At 40.4% G+C, this 20,649-nt stretch overlaps 1 protein-coding gene across 1 annotated transcript; it reads right to left on the bottom strand.

Annotated features, from left to right (window-relative positions):
* Positions 1–16,855: 16,855 nt before the first annotated feature.
* Positions 16,856–20,129, bottom strand: LOC149303132 (cytochrome c oxidase subunit 7A2-like, mitochondrial). The gene is made up of 2 exons (XM_089481595.1): positions 20,058–20,129; positions 16,856–16,999 (listed from the first exon to the last, which is right to left on the bottom strand). Exons 1-2 carry the CDS (start codon positions 20,127–20,129, stop codon positions 16,856–16,858), a joined length of 216 nt encoding a protein of 71 aa, XP_089337721.1.
* Positions 20,130–20,649: the final 520 nt, after the last annotated feature.

The following is a 20,649-nucleotide window of genomic DNA, read 5'->3' on the forward strand; positions in this document are numbered from 1 at the left end:
TAGAATGACCCTGATCTGAAAATGATTTTTCATGGAGATCATAGCAGGGGTATTTTTCCTTCAGGAACAAAATTTGGTGCCCGAGTCACTCATTCACGCTCTTTAAATGTTTTCCTACTATCCCTGTCAACCACCTGCACATCTTCAATTTTTACTTCATCCATATCTCCACGGACATAACCTGAGACGAACTTCCACCAAAATGGCAGTACTTTTGGTGAGGTCCTATGCCCTGATTGGAGGATGGGTGGAAAGGAGAGAGGACGTCACTGGAAGCGGAAGTGCTGCCATTTTCCCCTTAGCTGTGCTTTGGGTGACATCCTCTTCCTTTATTGGAGGAATGGGGGAGGGGATGTCTCCGGAAGCGCCGCTATTTTGCCCTAAGGATTGCTTTTGGTGATGTCATCTTCTCCGATTGGAGGATCTAGAGAGATGATGTCACTGGAGGCACTGCCATTTTGGCGGAAGTTCGTGAAAGGTTATGTCTATTTTCTAGAAGATCAAAGAGAGAAGATAAAGGACAAGAAGATGCGAAAGCAGTTGGCAGAGAAGGTAGGGAAACATACAGGGAGTGGGATCGAGTGAACACAGAGTGAGACTGTGAGTGAAAAGACCAATGGATTTCTGGCAAAAATTCAGAGCATTTTTGTCGGCTTCGTGGGGGGGTCTGGTCTAATTTTTGTAGCTTTATACGAAATTTGCAATTTTTAGGAATCTAAAAAGACACAAGTCTGTTTGTAGCTACTTGATATTATTGAAGAACAATGCAAAACTGTTATACTGAAAATGCTTTGTCTTACATATTAGCGTATGGTGAGCCTTAATCCAAATGTTTAGATCATCAGTTTCTGTAAACTGTACGCAATAGATTTGGTTTTATTAGACCATAAATCTTTTCTCTCTAATATACTAATTAAAGAACAAAAAACATATATTTTCACAACTGCATATATTTCTGTTTCTTATTGAAAAATGGAGTACATGCATATTTCCAATATTAAAAATCTAATAACTACAGCAAGTTCTCTAACAACAGTTTCCTCACGCGGGTCTTGTAGACATTTCTCAATACTAGATTATTTTAATCATCAGCAAAGGATTATGTAAGGGATTATTGTTTCTCCGTAAAGAAAACAAATGTTTAATATGATTGAATTCTATTTTTTTACAATAAAATTACAGATTATGTGATTATTATTTTTTCTGCTCAGTATTTATCCCACCTTGACCCCGTTTGCAGGACATTTTTAGAATCCATAAAGGGAGACTTATTTTCTGTGCCAAATAATTTGTTTTGTTTGACGTGATTAGAGTTATTTTTAGAAGATGTATTTCTGTGTATTCCATTCAATCTCTTAGGAGATCTGTTTAAGTATCCTTTAATATTCGGACTGTAGATATTCAGAATTTCAGTTAATCGCATAGTCTGTCTAGTGAATCTATCATTACTCCTGCCCTGGTTACTTTTTTGAAGACTCTTCATTTACTTCATGAAATACTATTACATAAGTTATGGTGGGTAAAGGTGATGGAACTCTTCCACTTAAATGTAAGGGGTAGTAGAAGTATTATTAAACACTCGTCTACAGACATCAAACAAGCCAGAAATCTCATGGTGCTGCCACAACCACAAGGGATTTTGGGTAGGCACATGCAAATAAGGTTAACAATTATCACCTTTGCCTCTATATCCGCTTTATACACGGATCCATTGAAAGTAATTGTCCGCTGTACAAGGCAGCCTTTAGACAAAACTCAGGTAAGAGGTGCAGTAGCCAGATCACCACTCATGGACAGCTGTTTTGTCCTTAATGGGACTCATCAGCATGTGGTTGTGATACTAGCTCAATACTTGAGGGTTGGCCCTTACAAAAAATTACTGCAGTTTTTCTGAAGTAATACTGCAGTTTTTTGGACATGAAAAAACTGCAATACTGCACTTTTACTGCAGTATTACTGCACATTTAGTGCACTTTTACTGCATTTGTACTTCACTGTACTGCAGTTTTACTGCACATTTACTGCACTTTTTTTTTTATATTGCAAACCTACAGTTGTACTTCAATGTACCGCAGCTTTATTGCATTTGTACTTCCGTACAAAAATAACTGCAGTAAAACTGCAGTACAGTGAAGTACAAATGCAGTAAAAGTGCAGTAAATGTGCAGTAATACTGCAGTAATAGTGCAGTATTGCAGTTTTTTTTTTATGTCCAAAAAACTGCAGTATTACTTCAGAAAAACTGCAGTAATTTTTTTCGTAAGGGGGGTAGCCAAGAAATACCATTATATAAGTTATGGTGGGTAAAGGTGATGGAAACCCTTCCACTTAAATTTAAACACTCATCTACAGACACCAGACAAGCCACAAGGCTTGTTTTTCCCTCAGAAATCTCATGGTGCTGCCACAACCACAAGGGATTCTGGGTAGGCGCATGCATGTTCATGATCACTTCATGAACAAATACTTTGTGATCTTTATCTTCACTTGGTGTTGCAACCTCTGACCCAACATATGTTGGTTGTCTCTTGACATGGTGTGCCAAAATAAATCATCTGTACATACATCTTTCTTTTGTATTCCTCTTATGGCTCCCATGAAGATTTTCTAGGATCCTTTTACATGCTTTCAGTGATACCGCAACTTTGTCAACTAGCAGCCAAAGTTCATCTTCTAGACGTAGCAGTTTTCTCAAGTGTCTGATATTTTTATTTAGAGTTGGATCCTTGTATGCCACTGATGTATGTGTGTTCCTTTGTGGTGGCCTGTCTGTAGGACAGCATCTAATAGTTGCAGATGCTGACAAGAAATAAATGATCATTTCTTTGCAGTGTATGCCCTCCTCATTCCCTAGTAGATCCACAGTAGCCCTTAACAGAGTGTCAGAAATTAGCATTTTGTGCCCCGGAGAGTACATAATGTTTAGCTCACACCTTTGGGAATTTCATATAGTTCTCTGGGAATCTATGAGTGCTTTGCTGAATAGTTTAGTCTGTATTGTTTCCAGAGGTTTGTGGTGTGATTGTTTTTTTCCAAAAAAGAAGTGGTGGAATTTATTTGTAGCATAAACTGTGGCCAACAATTCTTAATTTGTACAATGGTAGTCATTGTCCTTGAGACTATTGGCAGATTCTCTTAATGTAAGCAATCCCCAAATCTTGCGTTTGATTCATCTGTCTGAATCATCACTGTTTTTGTTGCATCATAAAACTTTAAATCTGGGGTCTTAATTAGTGTTTCTTTCAAGGATTCCACAGATTTGGTTTGCTCTGGACCCAATTGTCAAATTATATCCTTACAGAGCAGTCTCCTTGGGCATGTACCTGACCCCACCTTTGTAATAGTCAGGGGCAGTCTAAAAACAGGGGAGGAATTGCCCCCAGGTCAGAGTAACAAGTTCAACTCTTATACCCATCGTTCCAACTTTTGATCCAAAAGAAGGCAAGGGGAATAATTCCTTTTTGACTCCAAAAGGCAATCACATATCTCCTTGGATCAATAAGCTCTGAAATATTAACTTCTATTGTATCATATACTGTATGTTATGCTTTTCTAAAAAAATACCATCCAGACCATTTTTTGAAGCCATATATTGTATTTGATAGAACCGCCTCTCTTGGCTGTGAAATCCATACCTATTGTCCTTACTGTAAAGAATTTCTTCCTTTGTAGTCTTTGAAATCTTTGCTCTTCCAGTCTCAAAGGATAACTTCTTATTCTTTGTACATTTCTGTTAATGAACAGGTCACTGGAGCGCTCTTTAGATTGGTTCTGCACATATTTACACAATGTTATAATATCCCCTCTAGGATGCTGTTTTTTGTAGCATATGTAGATGCAGCTTTCTGGTCTCTCTTCATAATCTTCCAATTGCCTTATGAATTTGGTAGCCCTCCTTCACATTTTTTTTCTAGTTCTATAATGTAATTTTTAAGGACTAGTGCCCAGAATCACACCACATATTCAAAGTGAGGTCTTACCATTGACTTGTAAAGAGGCGAGATGATACCTTATTTTACACATGACAATATCTCTTTGGCCTTTCCAGCTGCTGACTGGCATTGAAAACTGTGGCTAAGTCTTTCTACAATTATACCTAAAACTTCATTGTTAGTAGTTCTTCCCAGGAAATTACCATTTAAAATAATGTTGCATTGATTTTTTTTACCATAACTATACATTTGTCTGTACTGAACTTTTGCCACTTGCCTGCCCAGTCTTCCACTCTGTCTAAATCCACCTGCAAACAAGAAACATCAAGCTTAGACTGTATTACCCTACTGAATTTTGTGTCATCAGCTTATACTGAGACATGGCTCTCAATCCAACATGTGAGGTCATTAATAAACAAAATAAAAAGAACCCCTGAGGTACTGCGCTTAATAGCTTCCTCAGTTTGAAACATTTCAATTTACAACTCTTTGAAAGCGCAAGCTGCCTAAGCGGCGCGCTAATTGTCCATTGCTGGACATTAGTTATATAACAGGGGTCACTAAAAGGTCAGAAAAGTTAAGGCATAAAGTTTTGGCGGGCTAGGTTAGCTAAATCTAATTCTAGGTTGCTGGGCAGGCAGTTTATTTAGCGCAGCTGATTGGTTAATTAGCTGTGCTGTAGCATGAGGTATGAGTGGGCATTCTGTGCGGCGGGAAAAATAAGCACAGCTGATTGGTGCAGTCAGCTTTGCTCACGGCATGAGGCAACTCTAAAATAAATAAATAAACTGCGCGCAGGGAGATTAAATTCACCTCAAGAGAAATCTTCAAGGAGCTGTTGCTGAGCAAGCGTCCCATCCCCCCTCCCCTTTTGTGTTTAAATGTAAGGTATGTAATATGTATATTGTCGTAGTTTTATAAGGGGTAAAGGTCGCCTCTGTGTTTAGGTGGATAGAGGCTTGGTGCTACACAATCTGGCTGAGAAAGGGGCGGATTGTATTTGGTGTATTATATATAAGAAGTTATTTGGTTATTACGTTAAATGGTTTGTATTGGTAATGCCTCTTATACCCTTTTAAATAAAGCTACGGCCAATTCTATCCAATTTACAATTCTGTGTCTGTGGTTATTTTATTGATTTGTTAGGGGTTAATATGTACATGCAATGGACATTGCATTCTGTCTTTAGCCAATTTTCAATCCATCTACATACATTTGCCCCCAAGCCTATTTTTCTAATGTACAGTAACCTTTTGTGTGAAACCATATTTGGGCAGACAGGATGGCTTGAATGGTTCTTATCTGCCCTTCAAATCATTTCCCTACTATGATGTCAAGCCTGAGATTTTGATCCCTTTTTAAATATGGTTACCACATCTACCTTTTGTCAGTCTATTGGCACTATGCCTGAACTGCAAGAATTCCTAAAGATCCTGGGGCCCAGAATCCCTTGTGGTTGTGGCAGCACCATGAAATTTCTGAGGGAAAAACAAGCCTTCTGGTTTGTCTGGTGTCTGTAGATGAGTGTTTAATAATAATTCTACTACCCCTTAAATTTAAGTGGAAGGGTTTCCATCACCTTTACCCACCATAACTTATGTAATGGTATTTCTTGGCTACCCCAAGCCTCAACAAGTCCCATGATTTGTGAAACAGCTGCCCATGAGCAGTGATCTGGCTATTGCACCTCTTACCTGAGTTTTGTCTAAAGACTGTCTTGAACAGCGGGCAATTACTTCCAAGGGGTCCGTGGATATAGAGGCAAAAGGTGATAAATGTAACCTTATTTGCATGTGACTACCCAGAATCCCTTGTGGTCGTGGCAGCCCCATGAGATTTCTGAGGGAAAAACAAGCTGTCTGTAGATGAGTGTTTAATAATGAGTGTTTAATAATACTTCTACTACCCCCTATATATATGTATGTATGTATATATAACTATGCAGAGATCTGTTATTGCAATTCAATCCCAATTTTACAGAAGGTAATTTTGTTTTAAGGTCATTATTAATTCATTTTCTTCTAGACATCGTGCTCTATTCCGGAAGGCAATTTGTATTAACCTTGAAAAGCAAACATTATAGGTACATAATGGGAACATGTGGTATAATTGTGTAAACTGTGGTTGGAGATTATGTATCATGTTTGCCAATCATATTCATCCAATATGGTGTGTCTCTTTAGGTTGTAAATATAATTACCTGGTTTCCATTTGCAACTTCAAGCGAGACAACATAATTGACGACTAAAAGCAAAAGCGTTTTTAAAATGATTTTCTCAGAGCCAAGAGGATTGTGGGCGCTCCTTCCAGTGGCCATGCATGTAGGTTTTACCTGTCCAGCCAGTACCTGATAGCACTGAGATAGTAGCTGAAATCTATTCACCTATACATAACAGGCAAAAGATGAAACTACAAATTATTAATAGAAAGAGTTAAAAGCATGCATTCAGTGAGGCAATCCGTCTGCCTTTTGCTAGTGAGTAGAAAGTGTAATTCATACGCAAGTCATACTATCCCTACATACTGGCACGGACACACTTCATCAGTGATAATAGCTCTATATAATAGGAGAAAAGAACTGGGAACATAGACTATATGATCAAAAGTATGTGGACATCTGACCATCACTATATGAGCTTGTGTGACCATAGCAAAACCATAGGCATTAATATGGAGTTGTTATGCCTGTTCAAACAAAAGAGCATTTGTAAAGTCAGGCACTGATGTTGGACAAGGAGCTGGCTCACAATCTCCATTCCAATTCATCCCAAAAGTGTTCAGTGGGACAGGCCAAGCCCAAACTGTACAGTAGGCACTATGCATTTTGAATCCACCAAACCCAGGGTCACCCCCTGAGCGGGCATAGTTATCTTCGGCTTGTGTGCCGCTGCTTGGCCGTGGAACCCCATTTCATGAAGCTCCTGACGCACGCTGCTTGTGTTGATGTTGCTTTCCGGGAGTTTTGAAATCTGTAGTGAGTGATGCTACATATAACAGGCGATTTTTATGAGCTACGCTCTTCAGCACACCAGCGGCCCTGCTCTGTGAATGTGTGTGGTCTACCGGTTCTTAGCTGAGCTGCTGTTACTCCGAGATGCTTCCACGCCGATCAGTGTTCCATACTGGGTTGCAAAAAGCAAAGATGGTTAAACTTCAGCTTCACTGATCCCTAAAAAAATGAGGATGTGGCCCCCACTTTAAAGCATTAATCAAAAGCACTAAGGGTCGGTATAATATTTCTCCATCACATGCAAGAAAAGAAAAAGTAATTCATTTCCACTCGAAAGCTTAACAAAAACATCAATGTATTGAATAGTGGCCCAAATGTTTACACGGATCACAAGCCTTCTTATAAAATTAGGTGATCCTATGAATTATACCGGGTACAACACTTGTAATCAGTCAAATCTCTTTCATAATGTCTTACCGACACATGCCTCCGGTTCTGAATATGAGCAATATCAATTATGTTGACTTTTTTTTCCCCTAGAAGTAATTGATTACCTCTAATTGTAAAGTTGTATTAGTACAATTGCTCCCAGCATTTTGCCTTAAGTTAAACTATTGATCAAAGATTATTGACCATAATCTTTAATGTTTAGTACTGGACAGCAGATCACTGAGGGGAAAACATTTGGTTACCATGATTTAAAAGGCAAAAAAAAAATGCATGTATTGTAAAACAACTATTTGCCTCTGGATTTATGAACTTGACTGTACATGTATAGATTAGTTTATGAAACATCAATATGATGATGACACAAGGGAATGCAGGAATACGATACAATAATTCCTTTAGGCTGTAATTCTAAGTCGTGGTTTGAAACTCCGTTTTTCTATGAAAGGAATGAGAGGCAGTCTACATTTACCAGGGGTTAATTCTGCCACGTTCTACATATTTTCCTCTGTTTTTCCTTTTTTTCCCCCACAGAACACATTCTTGTTTTCTTTTTTTCTGCAGCGGAGAATAAAATGGTATTTTGTCTTGCCACTTTAGAAAAAAGTCCCCAATATTTTGTAGTTGTGCTCATTGTAAAAACATGTAAAACATTGTATAACCACATATGCATTTTTTTAATTACCCATGTTTTAGATACTTGTGCTATCAAATGTTGTTTTTCCTTGCAGATTAAGCACAGAGTGCCTCAAAATCTATCCTCAGGCCCCGGCTGTCCTCACTATTTATAATGATCTTATCATCTGTTTTACTAGCTACCCAAGATCACCCCATGATTTACTTTATAACATTTTTTTCTGTTTTAATTGAGTAAAAGGTAAAGTTAGAGAAATAAAATATATTTTATAAGCTGGTTTTATATTTTTTTCTTAGTTTGATAAATTCGTAAAAGAACGTCCAAACTAGCCATACCAGATGTACTAACAATAATAATAATGAGGACATTCGGAATGAATACTATGACAAAGGTGGCAGCCTTGTTGTTGCAGATAAATCCTTTAATTTTAATTAGGCTCACAGAAGCTTAGCGATATGTTCTCATACTACATATGATATCTAAAACACTCACATTTGCATTATTTTGATTTAATGGCTTCTGCGTAAGATGCCTGCTGGATACACGCTATATTTTTTTGCGACCCAGAGATACATAGCAAAGACCCAGAGTGTCCGGGCAAAACCTGGAGAGTTCCCAGGTAAAGTTTCCAAGTGTGGTGATGTCCTTTTCAGAATAGATACTGCTGGGCTGGTGCTAGGATCCCATGGGGGCCTAACAGTTTGTCTGGGGGACCACACCAAAAAGAGAGGTTTCTTGCAAATTGTAAGCTGTCCTTGGCTGCATCATTAACTTTTTGCACTTTTTTCTATAAATACTTCTATGTTGCTCAGGATTATTTGTTATGCAGGTTATGTACATTGAATTCCACCAAAATGTGTTCAGTTAAATCTTCTTTTAACGGAAATACCCTACATGCACAACTTTTTGAAGTTACGGGACACAAATTGGACTATGCTCATATGGAGTATCTTGAAATGCTTCAAATGAATATGCATATGATATATGCTTTTTCCTGTTCATCCGTGGCAGCACACAATGGGTTAACATTTCCTCGTTCCCTTGGAATAGAAGATACACTAAAGCAATAGCACAGAGACAAGTAAAAAATTGATTAATTAATTATTTGGTGGTCCCTCCCACACATACCCTATAAAACCTGTTACCCAACAACAGACACCTGTATTTTTTCTCTTCTAGGAACAGAAGAAGAGACAGAGACAGGTAGCCTCTATACTGGGCGTTCGCTTAGTCCCTGGGGCAGGAGAGTGTTTATGTGGCCGTAAACCGGGAGTTTTCAGCCAGCTCACCACCCGGTTAACTATAACAGAGTGATTGACATCGGGTGTGCCAAGGAACCCTTCTCCTGTTCAGGAGGTAGGTCAGTCCCCTCATGTCTGAGCTTCCCGGCGGTTCGGCAGGGATAAGGACGCGGGCTGATGTCGGTGAGCGCGGGCTGCCGGGCGCATGAGCAGTGGCCATAGGGCTGTTATGCGCAGGCGCAAAGCTCCATCTGCGGGCGGGAGATTTACATTCCGCAGCCATTCTGAGCTCACACTCAGCCGGGGCAGCAGATCCAAGATTTGCCAGTACTGGGACTGGAGTCCCTCTCTTTCCCTTATCACTTTGAGTTTTTTTCACTCTAATTGTGATTTACTGTCTCCTCTTTCCTCTTAGGATGTCCAGTCCCGGGGGAAAAAGGAAGAGAAAGTCCAGGCATACTGCCTGTTTGAATTGCTCCCAGCCCTTGCCTGAATCCTGGGCTCAGGATTAATGTGCAGGATGCATGTCTACGGAACAACCAGCCCAGATGGAGCCTGGGATGTTCTTAGACTGGTTTAAAGAGCAACTGACTAGTAGTTTCCAAGAATTGGTGTCCTCCATGACGGGAAAGAAGAAAAACAAGCCTTCCGTTAGTCACAGATCTACGGAATCTAGTGCCACTGTGCGATCAGACTCTGAGGATTCAGATGACGAAGCCCCGGATGACCTTTACCTACTGCATAAGGACAAAGTGCCTAAGCTTATCTCGGCTATTAAGGCTGTACTGGAGTCAGATAGAGATGTGTCTAACAAGCCTGTTAGAGAACAGCTATTTTATTTTCCCCGTAACAAAGGTAAAGAGTTTTTCTGCACACCACTTAATCTCTGGTTGGTGTGAAAAGGATTGGGAGAAACACGAGAAAAGAACAGATCCGGGGCGAAGTTCAAGTTCATCTATAAATTGAATCCAGAGGCATGTTCGCACTGGGAGAACCCACCGAAAGTGGATATTGCAGCAGCGAAACTAGCTAAAAAGTCTTTCTTTCCCACTGACGAGTCATGCATGCTTCCAGACCCAATGGAGAGGAAGGCAGACTCGCTATGCAAGAAAACCTATGTGGCAGCAGCATCCTCTGCCAAGGTGGCTGAAGCCTCTATACCAGTGGCCAGGGCACGCCGTATATGGCTAACCCATCTTGCCCAGGATGTGGAAGAGGGGGTGCCAAGGCAAGAAATCATGAGTAATATCTCTATCATGAAGACCGCTGCTGACTTTCTTTGTGATGCCCCCTTGGATGTCCTTAAATTTTCATCTAGGTCCATGGCCCTGGCCAACGCGACGAGGAGATCCCTTTGGATCAAACAGTTGGAAGGAGACATTCCATCAAAGAACAACTTTGTGTCTCTTCCTTGTCATCCCTCAAAGACATATTAAAGTCTCTAAGTGAAGAAAAGGGTACATCTTTTCCGCAATCACGAAAGAAACCCACTTTCAAGCCTTTCAGGTGAAGATTTCAGAGATCACCCAGAAGGCAGTATCCCTTTTCGTCAGTCAGACAGGAAAAGGCAGACCAAGGGAAGACAAGACCAAGGGGGTGCTTCCAGAAAGAAACAGTTCACCCCTAAAACCTCGGATCAATGACGCCAGGCCACCGGTGGGTGCCAGACTGCAGAGTTTTATTGCCATTTGGTCTCAAACATCCTCAGATGCCTGGGTCACGACCACGATAAGAAGAGGATATTCTCTGGAATTAAGAGAAAAACCTCCAGACAGGTTTCTAATCAGCCGAACCGCCAATCCTGTTATTCCGCATCTCATCAATCAGTTTGTGCTGAAAAACGCATTGGAGGAAGTACCATATCACGAGAGAGGCAAAGGTCGCTATTCACCCGTATTCGCTGTTCCAAAGTCAGGAGGGGATTGGAGGCTGGTCATCGACCTGACATACCTCAACCAGTTTTTTGTCAAAAAGACGTTCCGAATGGAATCTATCCAATCGGCAGTTCTCAGCATCCAGCAAGGAGAATACCTAGCCTCCATAGACTTACAGGACGCATACCTCCATATTCCAGTACTGAAAAGCCATCGGAGATTCCTTCGCCTGGCAGTCAGAGATCATCAGCGAATTCGTCACCTCCAATTTACGTGCCTTCCCTTTGGGATTACATCGGCTCCGAGGATTTTCACAAAGATAGCGGTGATCCTGTCAGCGGCCCTCAGAGATCAGGGGGTACACGTGACCCCATACCTCGACGACTGGCTGATAAAAGCCCCAACGAAGCAAACGCTAGATCTCCATTTGCAGTTTACTATTCAGGTTCTGCAGGATCACGGATTTCTAATAAATTACAAGAAATCGCAACTTCTTCCCACAACAAAGATAATTTACCTAGGCTTTGTCATAAATTCTCAGTCTATGAGACTTCTTTTCTCCAGCGAAAGAAGCCCGAATATCAGGCAGTCTGTGAACCACCTTATATTCCTCAACGAATGTACTATCAGAGAGGCGATGAGAGTCCTCGGCCTGCTCACATCAGCACTGGAAGCAGTACCATGGGGAAGAGCGCACATCAGGTCGCTACAAGATCATATCCTGAGATCATGGAACAGGGAGCAGGACACCCTGGATGGCATGATGGTAATCCCTGTCCATCTGAAGAAGGATCTGGGATGGTGGTTGACACCAAAAAGATTTCTAAACGGCAGGTCTCTCGCTTACTCCCAACCCATAGTCCTGACTACCGATGCCTCGGCGAAAGGCTGGGGAGCCCACACTGTGGAAGCCTGGGTCCAACAGAAATGGAAACCGGCGGAAGCAAGACTCTCATCCAACTTGAGAGAGTTGAAAGCTATCAAGCTAGCACTGTTTCATTTCAAAGACCTTCTCTTTCACAGGGCAGTCCAAGTCCAGACGGACAATTTACCGGCAGCATACTACATAAACAAACAAGGCGGAACAAGGAGCAGGTTGCTGCAGAGTGTGCCCAGATCATGGAGTGGGCGGAAATCAATCTTCTCTCCCTCTCAGCTGTCCACATCAAGGGGTCGTTGAACGTGGCAGCAGACTGGCTAAGCAGAAATACCATGCTCCCAGGCGAGTGGGAACTGAATTCCAGAATTTTCTCCCTTATAACATCCAGATGGGGCATGCCAGAGCTAGACGCGATGGCCACTCGCCAGAACTCGAAGCTGTCCCGCTTCTGCTCACTATCGAGGAAAGACAGTCCGACCTTCATTGACGGTCTATCGATCAACTGGAAACTAATCTTCATTTATGTATTCCCTCCTCTCCCTCTCATTCCAAAGGTACTGAAGAAGATTCAGACCGAGAACGCCAGAGCAATCGCTATTCTCCCATACTGGCCCCGTCGGGCATGGTTTCAGCTCGCATTGATGCTTTCGAGCGGGGTGTTGTGGAAGCTGCCGATCTCCAAGGATCTGCTTCTTCAATCAGGGATGTTCCACCCAGACCTGAACAGACTGCAATTGACCGCATGGTACATGAGAGGTCAGCATTAATTGATCAAGGGCTTTCTAATGAAGTCGTCAACACTCTGCTAGAGTCCAGGAAACCAGCCACAAGGAGAGTGTATTCTAGAGTTTGGAAACTATACTCAGATTGGTGTACGAGAAAAGAAATGTCTCCTACAGATATACCTACTCTGCTGCAGTTTCTTCAAGAGGGCTTTGACAAAGGGTTAAAGCCGAACACATTGAAGGTCCAGGTGACGGCAATTAATACGCAACTGAATGGAGCATTTGTTGGCTCCCCCCTGGTTTCTAGGTTTTTTAAGGCGGTTAACAAGTTGAGGCCATTATATCATGACCCCATCCCTACCTGGGATCTTCCTCTAGTGCTTAGAAAGCTCTGCGATCAACCTTTTGATGGACTCGGCCTCTCTAAAGTTCATTTCGTTTAAAACCATTTTCTTAGTTGTCATCACATCAGCTAGACGAGTCAGTGAACTCCAGGCGTTATCTAGCAGGGAACCTTATCTAAGGTTACTCCCAGAGGCAGTGATTCTAAGAACAATGCCGGGATTTCTGCCTAGAGTTCCGTCAGTCGAGAATCTAAATCAGGAGATCATACATCCAGTACTACCATCTCAAGAAGACAATTTCCACCTCCTGGATGTGAAACGAACCATTGTAACCTACTTGGAGAAAACCGCTCCTTTTAGGCTATCAGAAGGTCTCTTCCTTCAATTTCAAGGCCAAAACAAGGGCAAAAGAGCAAGCAAAGCTACTCTAGCCAGATGGTTAAGAGACACCATCAAGATGTGCTATACCATGGAAGGTATTCAATCTCCTCTAACACTAAAAGCTCATTCCACAAGATCAACGGCAGCATCGTGGGCAGAGAGGTACCACATACCGATGGATCAAATCTGTAAAAAGGCCACATGGGCCTCTCCATCTACCTTTATGAAACACTACAGGTTGGATGTCGCATCCTCTCAAGGATCAGCCTTTGGCAAGAGTGTAATCCATGGAGCAAGTATGATGTAACTGCTTGTGATTTCCCACCCTGTATTCTTTGTCACTGCTGGGCTTGTCCCGTTGTGTGCTGCCACGGATGAACAGGAAGTGGAAAATTTACCTTTTTTGAAATTTTCATTTCCTGGAATCCGTGGCAGCACAAGTATACCGCCCCCATAAATGTTTTCACTGCTATATACCATACAGGTGTCTGTTGTTGGGTAACGGGTTTTATAGGGTATGTGTGGGAGGGACCACCAATTAATTAATTAATTATTACTTGTCTCTGTGCTATTGTTCGAGTGTATCTTCTATTCCAAGGGAACGAGGAAATGTTAACCCATTGTGTGCTGCCAGGGATTCCAGGAAATGAAAATTTCAAAAAAGGTAAATTTTCCACATACTTGGGATGCACCGAAATATCAGAAAAAATGCCAAAAGAAAAAAAATCTTCTGAAAATAATCTACCTGCATCCGGGGTTTAAGGTAAGGGGGTGAGTGTATGAACGAGAATGCGTGAATGAGTATCTGTGAATTAATTGTATGAGTGAATAAATGTTTGTGAATGAGTAAATGAATATGTGTGAGATAGCATGGATGTGTGAGGGAGGGGGAAGCATGGCACAGAGAGGCTGTAAGTGATGTGCAGACCCCATCATGCAGGGCAGCATTTTATCAGTGCTGGCAGCATCAATACACAAGGGGAGCAGCTAGCCAGGTTTCAGCATGTATTGGCTCCCTTGCTGTTAGAATTTTGAGTTCAGTGCATTCCTACTTTATACACGTTATTTGTAAAATGAAAGCTCATGATGTACCCTTTCAGAAAAAATCCAGAGTGAAGTGAAACTGCCATCACTAAAATATTACTTTAGATTCAACTTTTACGAGCTGGATGGAACAACTCTCAAATCAGTGTTTTGGCTTTGCCTTCATTGTTACTGCTGCCCAATGACTTCAAAGTGTGAAATGTCAATATATTTATTAGGCTTATGAACTTTAAAGTGGAATTAAGTACATCAAGGAATTTTTCTATGGTTCTTCGGCTATGGAAAATAAAAATGTGTATAGCTTAGAATTAGTTTGATTTCTCCCCCCCACCCCAGATCATTAAGCCAACATTACAACTCTTAGCCCACAAAAATTGCATACAGAAATATGAAAGAGGCAGCTTCTGGTATATTCTTATTTTAATGCTGTATTTATTCCATAATAAAAATAAATCATAATCTCAAAAATATACTTTATGAGTAAAGTAATTTTGAAGGACATATTGCCCACAGATCATTTAACAAATGACAAGATCCATTTGAGTAATGTGTTAAAGGAGCTTTCAGATCAGTCCTCCAACAATTATTGGCCTGCCAGGTTTGTTATTTCTCCAACTTAAAACGCAAAAAAAGAAAGATGTTCCCATATTTGTCAATGGTCCTAGTGGACAAAGCTAGACAGCTTCATATTAAATTAATGCAATTAAAACTTCCCAGGAGTGGTTTGCAGCATAAATAGAAAACGTATTTTGCTATTGTTTATTGTTCATAAACGCAGTCTTGTCTTAGAGCTGCAGTCACTATTTATGGCAGGTGCTCAAAATAAGAGACTTCAGGTCGTTGGAAGGAAAGGAAAAAAAGTATCAGAACTCAGTAAAAGCCAGTGTTAGCTGTCATCAAAATCAGCTTAATGAATACTCAGGTGCATCAAAAGTGATCTGTTCCCTAGGAATAAATACAGTACACGTGATTTGCTTGTATCTAGTGAACATCAGCACACAACCCTTAACGGAGAGAAGAGGGAAAACTTAGTACTTATAAGGGCAGGATGGTGAGGAAATTGTTTCACATGTGCACTAGGCAATGAAAGATGGTTCTGAACTCCAATACTGGAGTGTATTCACCAATAGGAGATTTGGCAAGACAGCTGTGGTTTCAAATACTTGACCTCATTATACCTTCTTAAAGTCTAACCCCAACAAATATCTGCCGCATAAAGAGATTGGCTTTATAACAGTTAAAATCAGTGACATTACTTAACCCAATGATTACATACCATGCATGGTCGGCTCAGATCGTCATGTTACAGAAACCCACAAGCATCTTCCCTTTATGATAAAGGGTTGAAATGACAGCTTTCCTGCAAACTCTCCATTTAGGCAATAAATGCCATAGCGTGTCTTGCTGTGCCAATATGTCAAAACAATCACTTCCCTTCCAAGTCTTACACATTACCGTTTGCAAAGTTGTATTTGAACTGGTTATTGGTTGTCCAACCAAAATGAGACATCACTGTGGCTCCAGTTTAGAATAAAACTCATATGCTTCACAGAGCAGAACTAATTTTAAAACCCCCTCTTTTATATACACAGATCAACTTGAAATTTTGACTTATGATGTTGTATACAGACACTCTGCATTTACAACACTGCGATCAAACAAATACTTGAATTAAGGAAGATTTGTTTGCTATTTAGAAATGATTTGGCATGGGCTATTCTGTGTACGATGTGAAATGTACAATACAAGACATAATTTGGACCAAAATAACTTTCCAAGTTTTTCTTTTTTTAAGAGATAGTGGACCAACCTGCTGCCAGACACAAAGCAATAAGAAAAGCATTTCATTGAAATAAGCAGCCTTTATCAGTTTTAAAACACAATAAAATGGATAAACTTGGGCCAGAAGGTTAATTGCTGATGTTCACTGCGATCGGTACATTGTCAGTCCCATTCTCTGTACATGTTAATTCTTTTTGGGTTGTGCGGCCAAGTACAGGGCTATAAGACAGTAGATGGTCCCACCAAGTGTCAATGCCATAGTGGTACGGTACAGGAGACGGTCAGGGACTCCTCGTTTTAAGTGCACAGGTACACCGTCGGATTTCTATGCGGGAGAAAAAAAAGCATTTTACTCATAATAGGTTAGTTATTTTTTACCATTACTGCCCAAATTCATTCAACAGTACTGTTCAAAATGTTATATACTATTGATAGGTCATACTGTCATATTTAATAAATAAGCATGCTGAAGACTGAAGCCTTAATGGTGACATGTTTTAATAGGATCGCCGCATAAAGTGTTATAAATAATGGCGATATGTACTCTTTAGAATACATATATAGTTCATCTCTTTAAGACACTAACTAAATATGAAACAAACACAACAGGACTCTATTTCAGATTACCTGGAACAATTTCTGTAGGTCGGGCACTCTGTTTTTTCCTAAATACTCAGATGCGCCAGCAGAATCCCCTGACAATTTTGTTGGGCCGGCGAAAATGGTTGCGGGTGGCTCAGAGTAAATTGGTGGCCGCAGTCCCTTTGATAGGAAACAAAAAATAAGCTCATAACAGACTCAGGAAAATATGAAAAGTGCTAAAATAAAAGTGATAAAGCATACTTAATGTACTCAATGACATTTCCACAATGAGCAGGAGAAGAAAGTACCTACATAATGTGTATCTGTATGGTTGTGACACGACCAGAACAGGTAAGGAGTAACACAAATACCCTAGTCTTAAACTGCTAAGAGAAGGTCAGAGGCTTATAGGTCATTTAAGTTTTACTTTAAATAAGTTTTTTGTTTATTTTTTTTTTTATTTTTTTTTTTTAAACGGACGCTTAATACTCGCTCAATCATCTTCAGCCAGTGTCACATTTAAGCATTCAGACACACAATACGGTTTCTAGGTCACAGTTTGCTGCAATAATACCCAAACTTTTTTCTTCTGGGGTGTTCCACTAACGCACATGAGCTGGTATTCTTTATGCAACATGCACGGAAGGGATATCCAGTTTACCTTCCTGTTCATTAGAAGCACTCAGGGGAGAAGTGAGTCTCAATAAAAAAAAAAAAACAAAAAAAAAAAAACGCACGCACGCAGAGCTTTCTATGCATGAAAATGTATTCAGGTCCACCGAAAATAAGTGTTCCATTAATAGAGCAGCCAGTATTTCTACGACCATTTTACAATAACGGATGGTGTAATTAACATTAGTAATGAAAAAAAATTAATAAATTTGGTACACCCAGGAAGAGACAAAGTCACACAAGAAAATCCCATTTAGTCGTTGGCTATGTAAAACACATTAAACACGATATTTGGGTCTACGCAAAAGAAATAACGGGATCTTAAGATGTAAGACTGCGAACCCGCAAGACCAATGAGTGATACTCTCTACATGCTGTACTTCTAATGTTTTAACCAATGTCTGCATTGAAAGAAGCCAGGGGGTTTCTCTCCATCTAACACAGAATGTGTCATGGGGGGTTTAGGTCTCTTTAAACCTATTAGAGAAATATCCTACGCAAAAAAAAGTTAACAGGTATTTTGTATATTTCCCCATATCGAAAGGGTCCTCCCTTTTATGTCATGTCACTAAACGCCCAGGGAGGTGGCCTATTTCTGTCTTCTTGGTACTGCTTTTGAGGTCAATAAAACCTCCCTGCACCTTATCACATGAAGAGGTCTACTGACAGAAAACAGACTACCAAATGTCATCGTAACCTTGAGAGAATCAGGAACACACTCTACTGTCAAACACAGCCAATATAACAAAGTATATGTACAAAGAAGCTAGCGAATATATTACATATCTGCTTTAGTCACATACCTATAAATAGCAGAGCAATTTGGCTTCAGTTGTAGTTTAGTATGATTATAAAAAAAAATGTTTTCTATTTTGCACGCTGTAAATAATAGATATAATACTATATCCATATCCGTCAAGTGTGAGGCTATGTAGTGGTTACAGTGGATTTGTAGCCCTCAATTGTGTTACTATGGTGCTTCATCCAAATAATGATATTGTAATAAAAGGTTATATATTACAAAAGAAAGTTATGATATAAATATAGGAAGCAATATGCAGGCCTCCTTTTTATTATTAAGCAGAAATAATGACTAATAAAACTAAATAGTTACATTAACATTACATTTCCCATTGGTGTGTTCCCTTTAAGCAGGTACAGCAGGCCCGACAAACTCCAGCTGCCGTGCCACTGGCATTGTGATCCGACTCTCCTGTAGGCGTAGAGGGAACACACCAATGGGAAACGAGCGTCCTCCTCAATCACTTCTCACAGGCAGGGCGGCATATAGTTGGTAAACAAGTGCATTTAACCAAATCAATCACGGTAATGGACACGATGGCATCCGCAAGCTGTAACATTTAGGAAGAGGTTGGTCTTAGAATTCACAGAAGTTGGATAATTGAACACAGTCGAGGGGTTAAAAGGGAGGATTTCCTCCTTCCACAAAATGCTGGGTGTATATTTTGGTGCATAAAACATCGCCAAGGTGTCCTTTCCAGCAGCATTTTAAATCCACTGCTAATTACCGACGCGGAAGGTTAAACTGCCACTTCGACTCGCTATATATATATGGCTTATAGCATTGTATCTGCATTTTCTTACTACGCTTACGTTTACAGGCAAGTGGGGCAAACTAGCTGTCCCCCCCCGATATCCAAAGTGTTTTGGTTTTTGTAATACACACAAGAATAGGTGCAGCATCTACTAGATTCCCACCTCAAGAAGCTTCAACCCATTCCAGCATTTTGTATGCATTTAACTATAAAAATACACATTACAAATATCACGCACCAATCCATAACACCACGTCTCTTCTCTACCTAAGGGTTGACACATTTGGTTCGGATCTAGAAGCCAGCTTTTTTTTTTTCTTTCTGAGAATAATGGTTAAACATGCAATCTTGAATCTTTATGGTGTAAAATACCCCTTGCCATGATAGGGTTAACCTCAGCACTGTACAAGGTGGGGCAGCACTGAAGAAAGTGTGTTTTATGTCATACTGCTCCAATAAACATCCTTTAACTGCAGGTAAGGGAGTAATATGAAAATAAATATGATTGGGAGAGAAAAAAAAGCGGGTTGCTAAATTTTTTGTTTGGCTGCTAGATCCAAATTTGTCAATGAGAATAATGTAGCCAGGAATAAATCAATCAAGTAATTAGAAAGGTGACAGGCTATATACTGATAAGGGTATAAGAATATATCATTGATCTGCATAATCAATAGCTGATCACCAATAAAACTCCAGCTGAGGAGCAAACAGAGAAGAAAAAGTCTCCTCAGTCTGAATTATTTCATTAGCAAAGCAGCTTAGAATCCATAGCTGGGCTTTCACACTCCCGCTCTCATTGCGGCACCACGAATAAAATAAATAACGATAAGCATTTATTAAACCATATCCCACGGGAAGCTTCTTCAGTCCGGAGGTATAGTTTATGGGAATTACGCTATAAACCAGGAAAGGCGGAAGCTTCTGGTGAAGGTCAGTGACATTCACACTACCTCAGTCCAGTACATCAGGCAAATCGGGATATTATCGCGACATGTTCCGAACCCCCTCACCTGTGGGTTATACGCCTCGGTCGGTACAGCGCCGACCAGTTTCTGTGCGAAGCCACTAAACTTATAATACATGTTGACGACCTCGGTCTCACCGCAGACGCCGGGCTGCTGCAACAGGAAGGCCCTCCGACGGCTAGAGGTCGCCGCTTGATTACGTAAAAGGTGTCCATCGAACTGCCTGCCGCCGAAGCTCCGTTTTTTTCACAGAGTTAACATATAAATATTTTTGTGAGGACATGTACTAGAGGCGCATGTGTAAAATATTGTTACGGATTCGGTTGTTTGTTCGCAAAAGCGGAAAAAAGCCCAAATCAGGCAGGATAACGGACAGGCGCGTATCACCTTGTGTGTTCACCTCATGCAGGAGAGAGAGAGTAAATTTAGTAAAGATGATACCTTTATTGGCTAACTGACGTATTATGGATTCTAATAAAAAAGGTATTATCACACGATGCTTATTTCATATGTATATATATATATATATATATATATATATATATATATATATATATATATATATATATATATATATATATATATATAATCAAGTATCTGTCCAGGGTGATTCTGGGAAGTTATGGCCATAAACCAA

Source organism: Sceloporus occidentalis, unplaced genomic scaffold (genome assembly GCF_023333645.1).
Source record: "Sceloporus occidentalis isolate IW3139 unplaced genomic scaffold, rSceOcc1.0.p SCAF_15, whole genome shotgun sequence".
NCBI lineage: Eukaryota > Metazoa > Chordata > Lepidosauria > Squamata > Phrynosomatidae > Sceloporus > Sceloporus occidentalis.

What these genes read in the sequence shown, in the direction of transcription:
- LOC149303132 (XM_089481595.1), bottom strand. Translation starts at nt 20,129, where the DNA reads ATGTATTATAAGTTTAGTGGCTTCGCACAGAAACTGGTCGGCGCTGTA. An exon ending in CCGAGGCGTATAACCCACAG is followed by an intron (nt 17,000 to 20,057) that starts GTGAGGGGGTTC and finishes TTCCTATCAAAG; the next exon opens with GGACTGCGGCCACCAATTTA.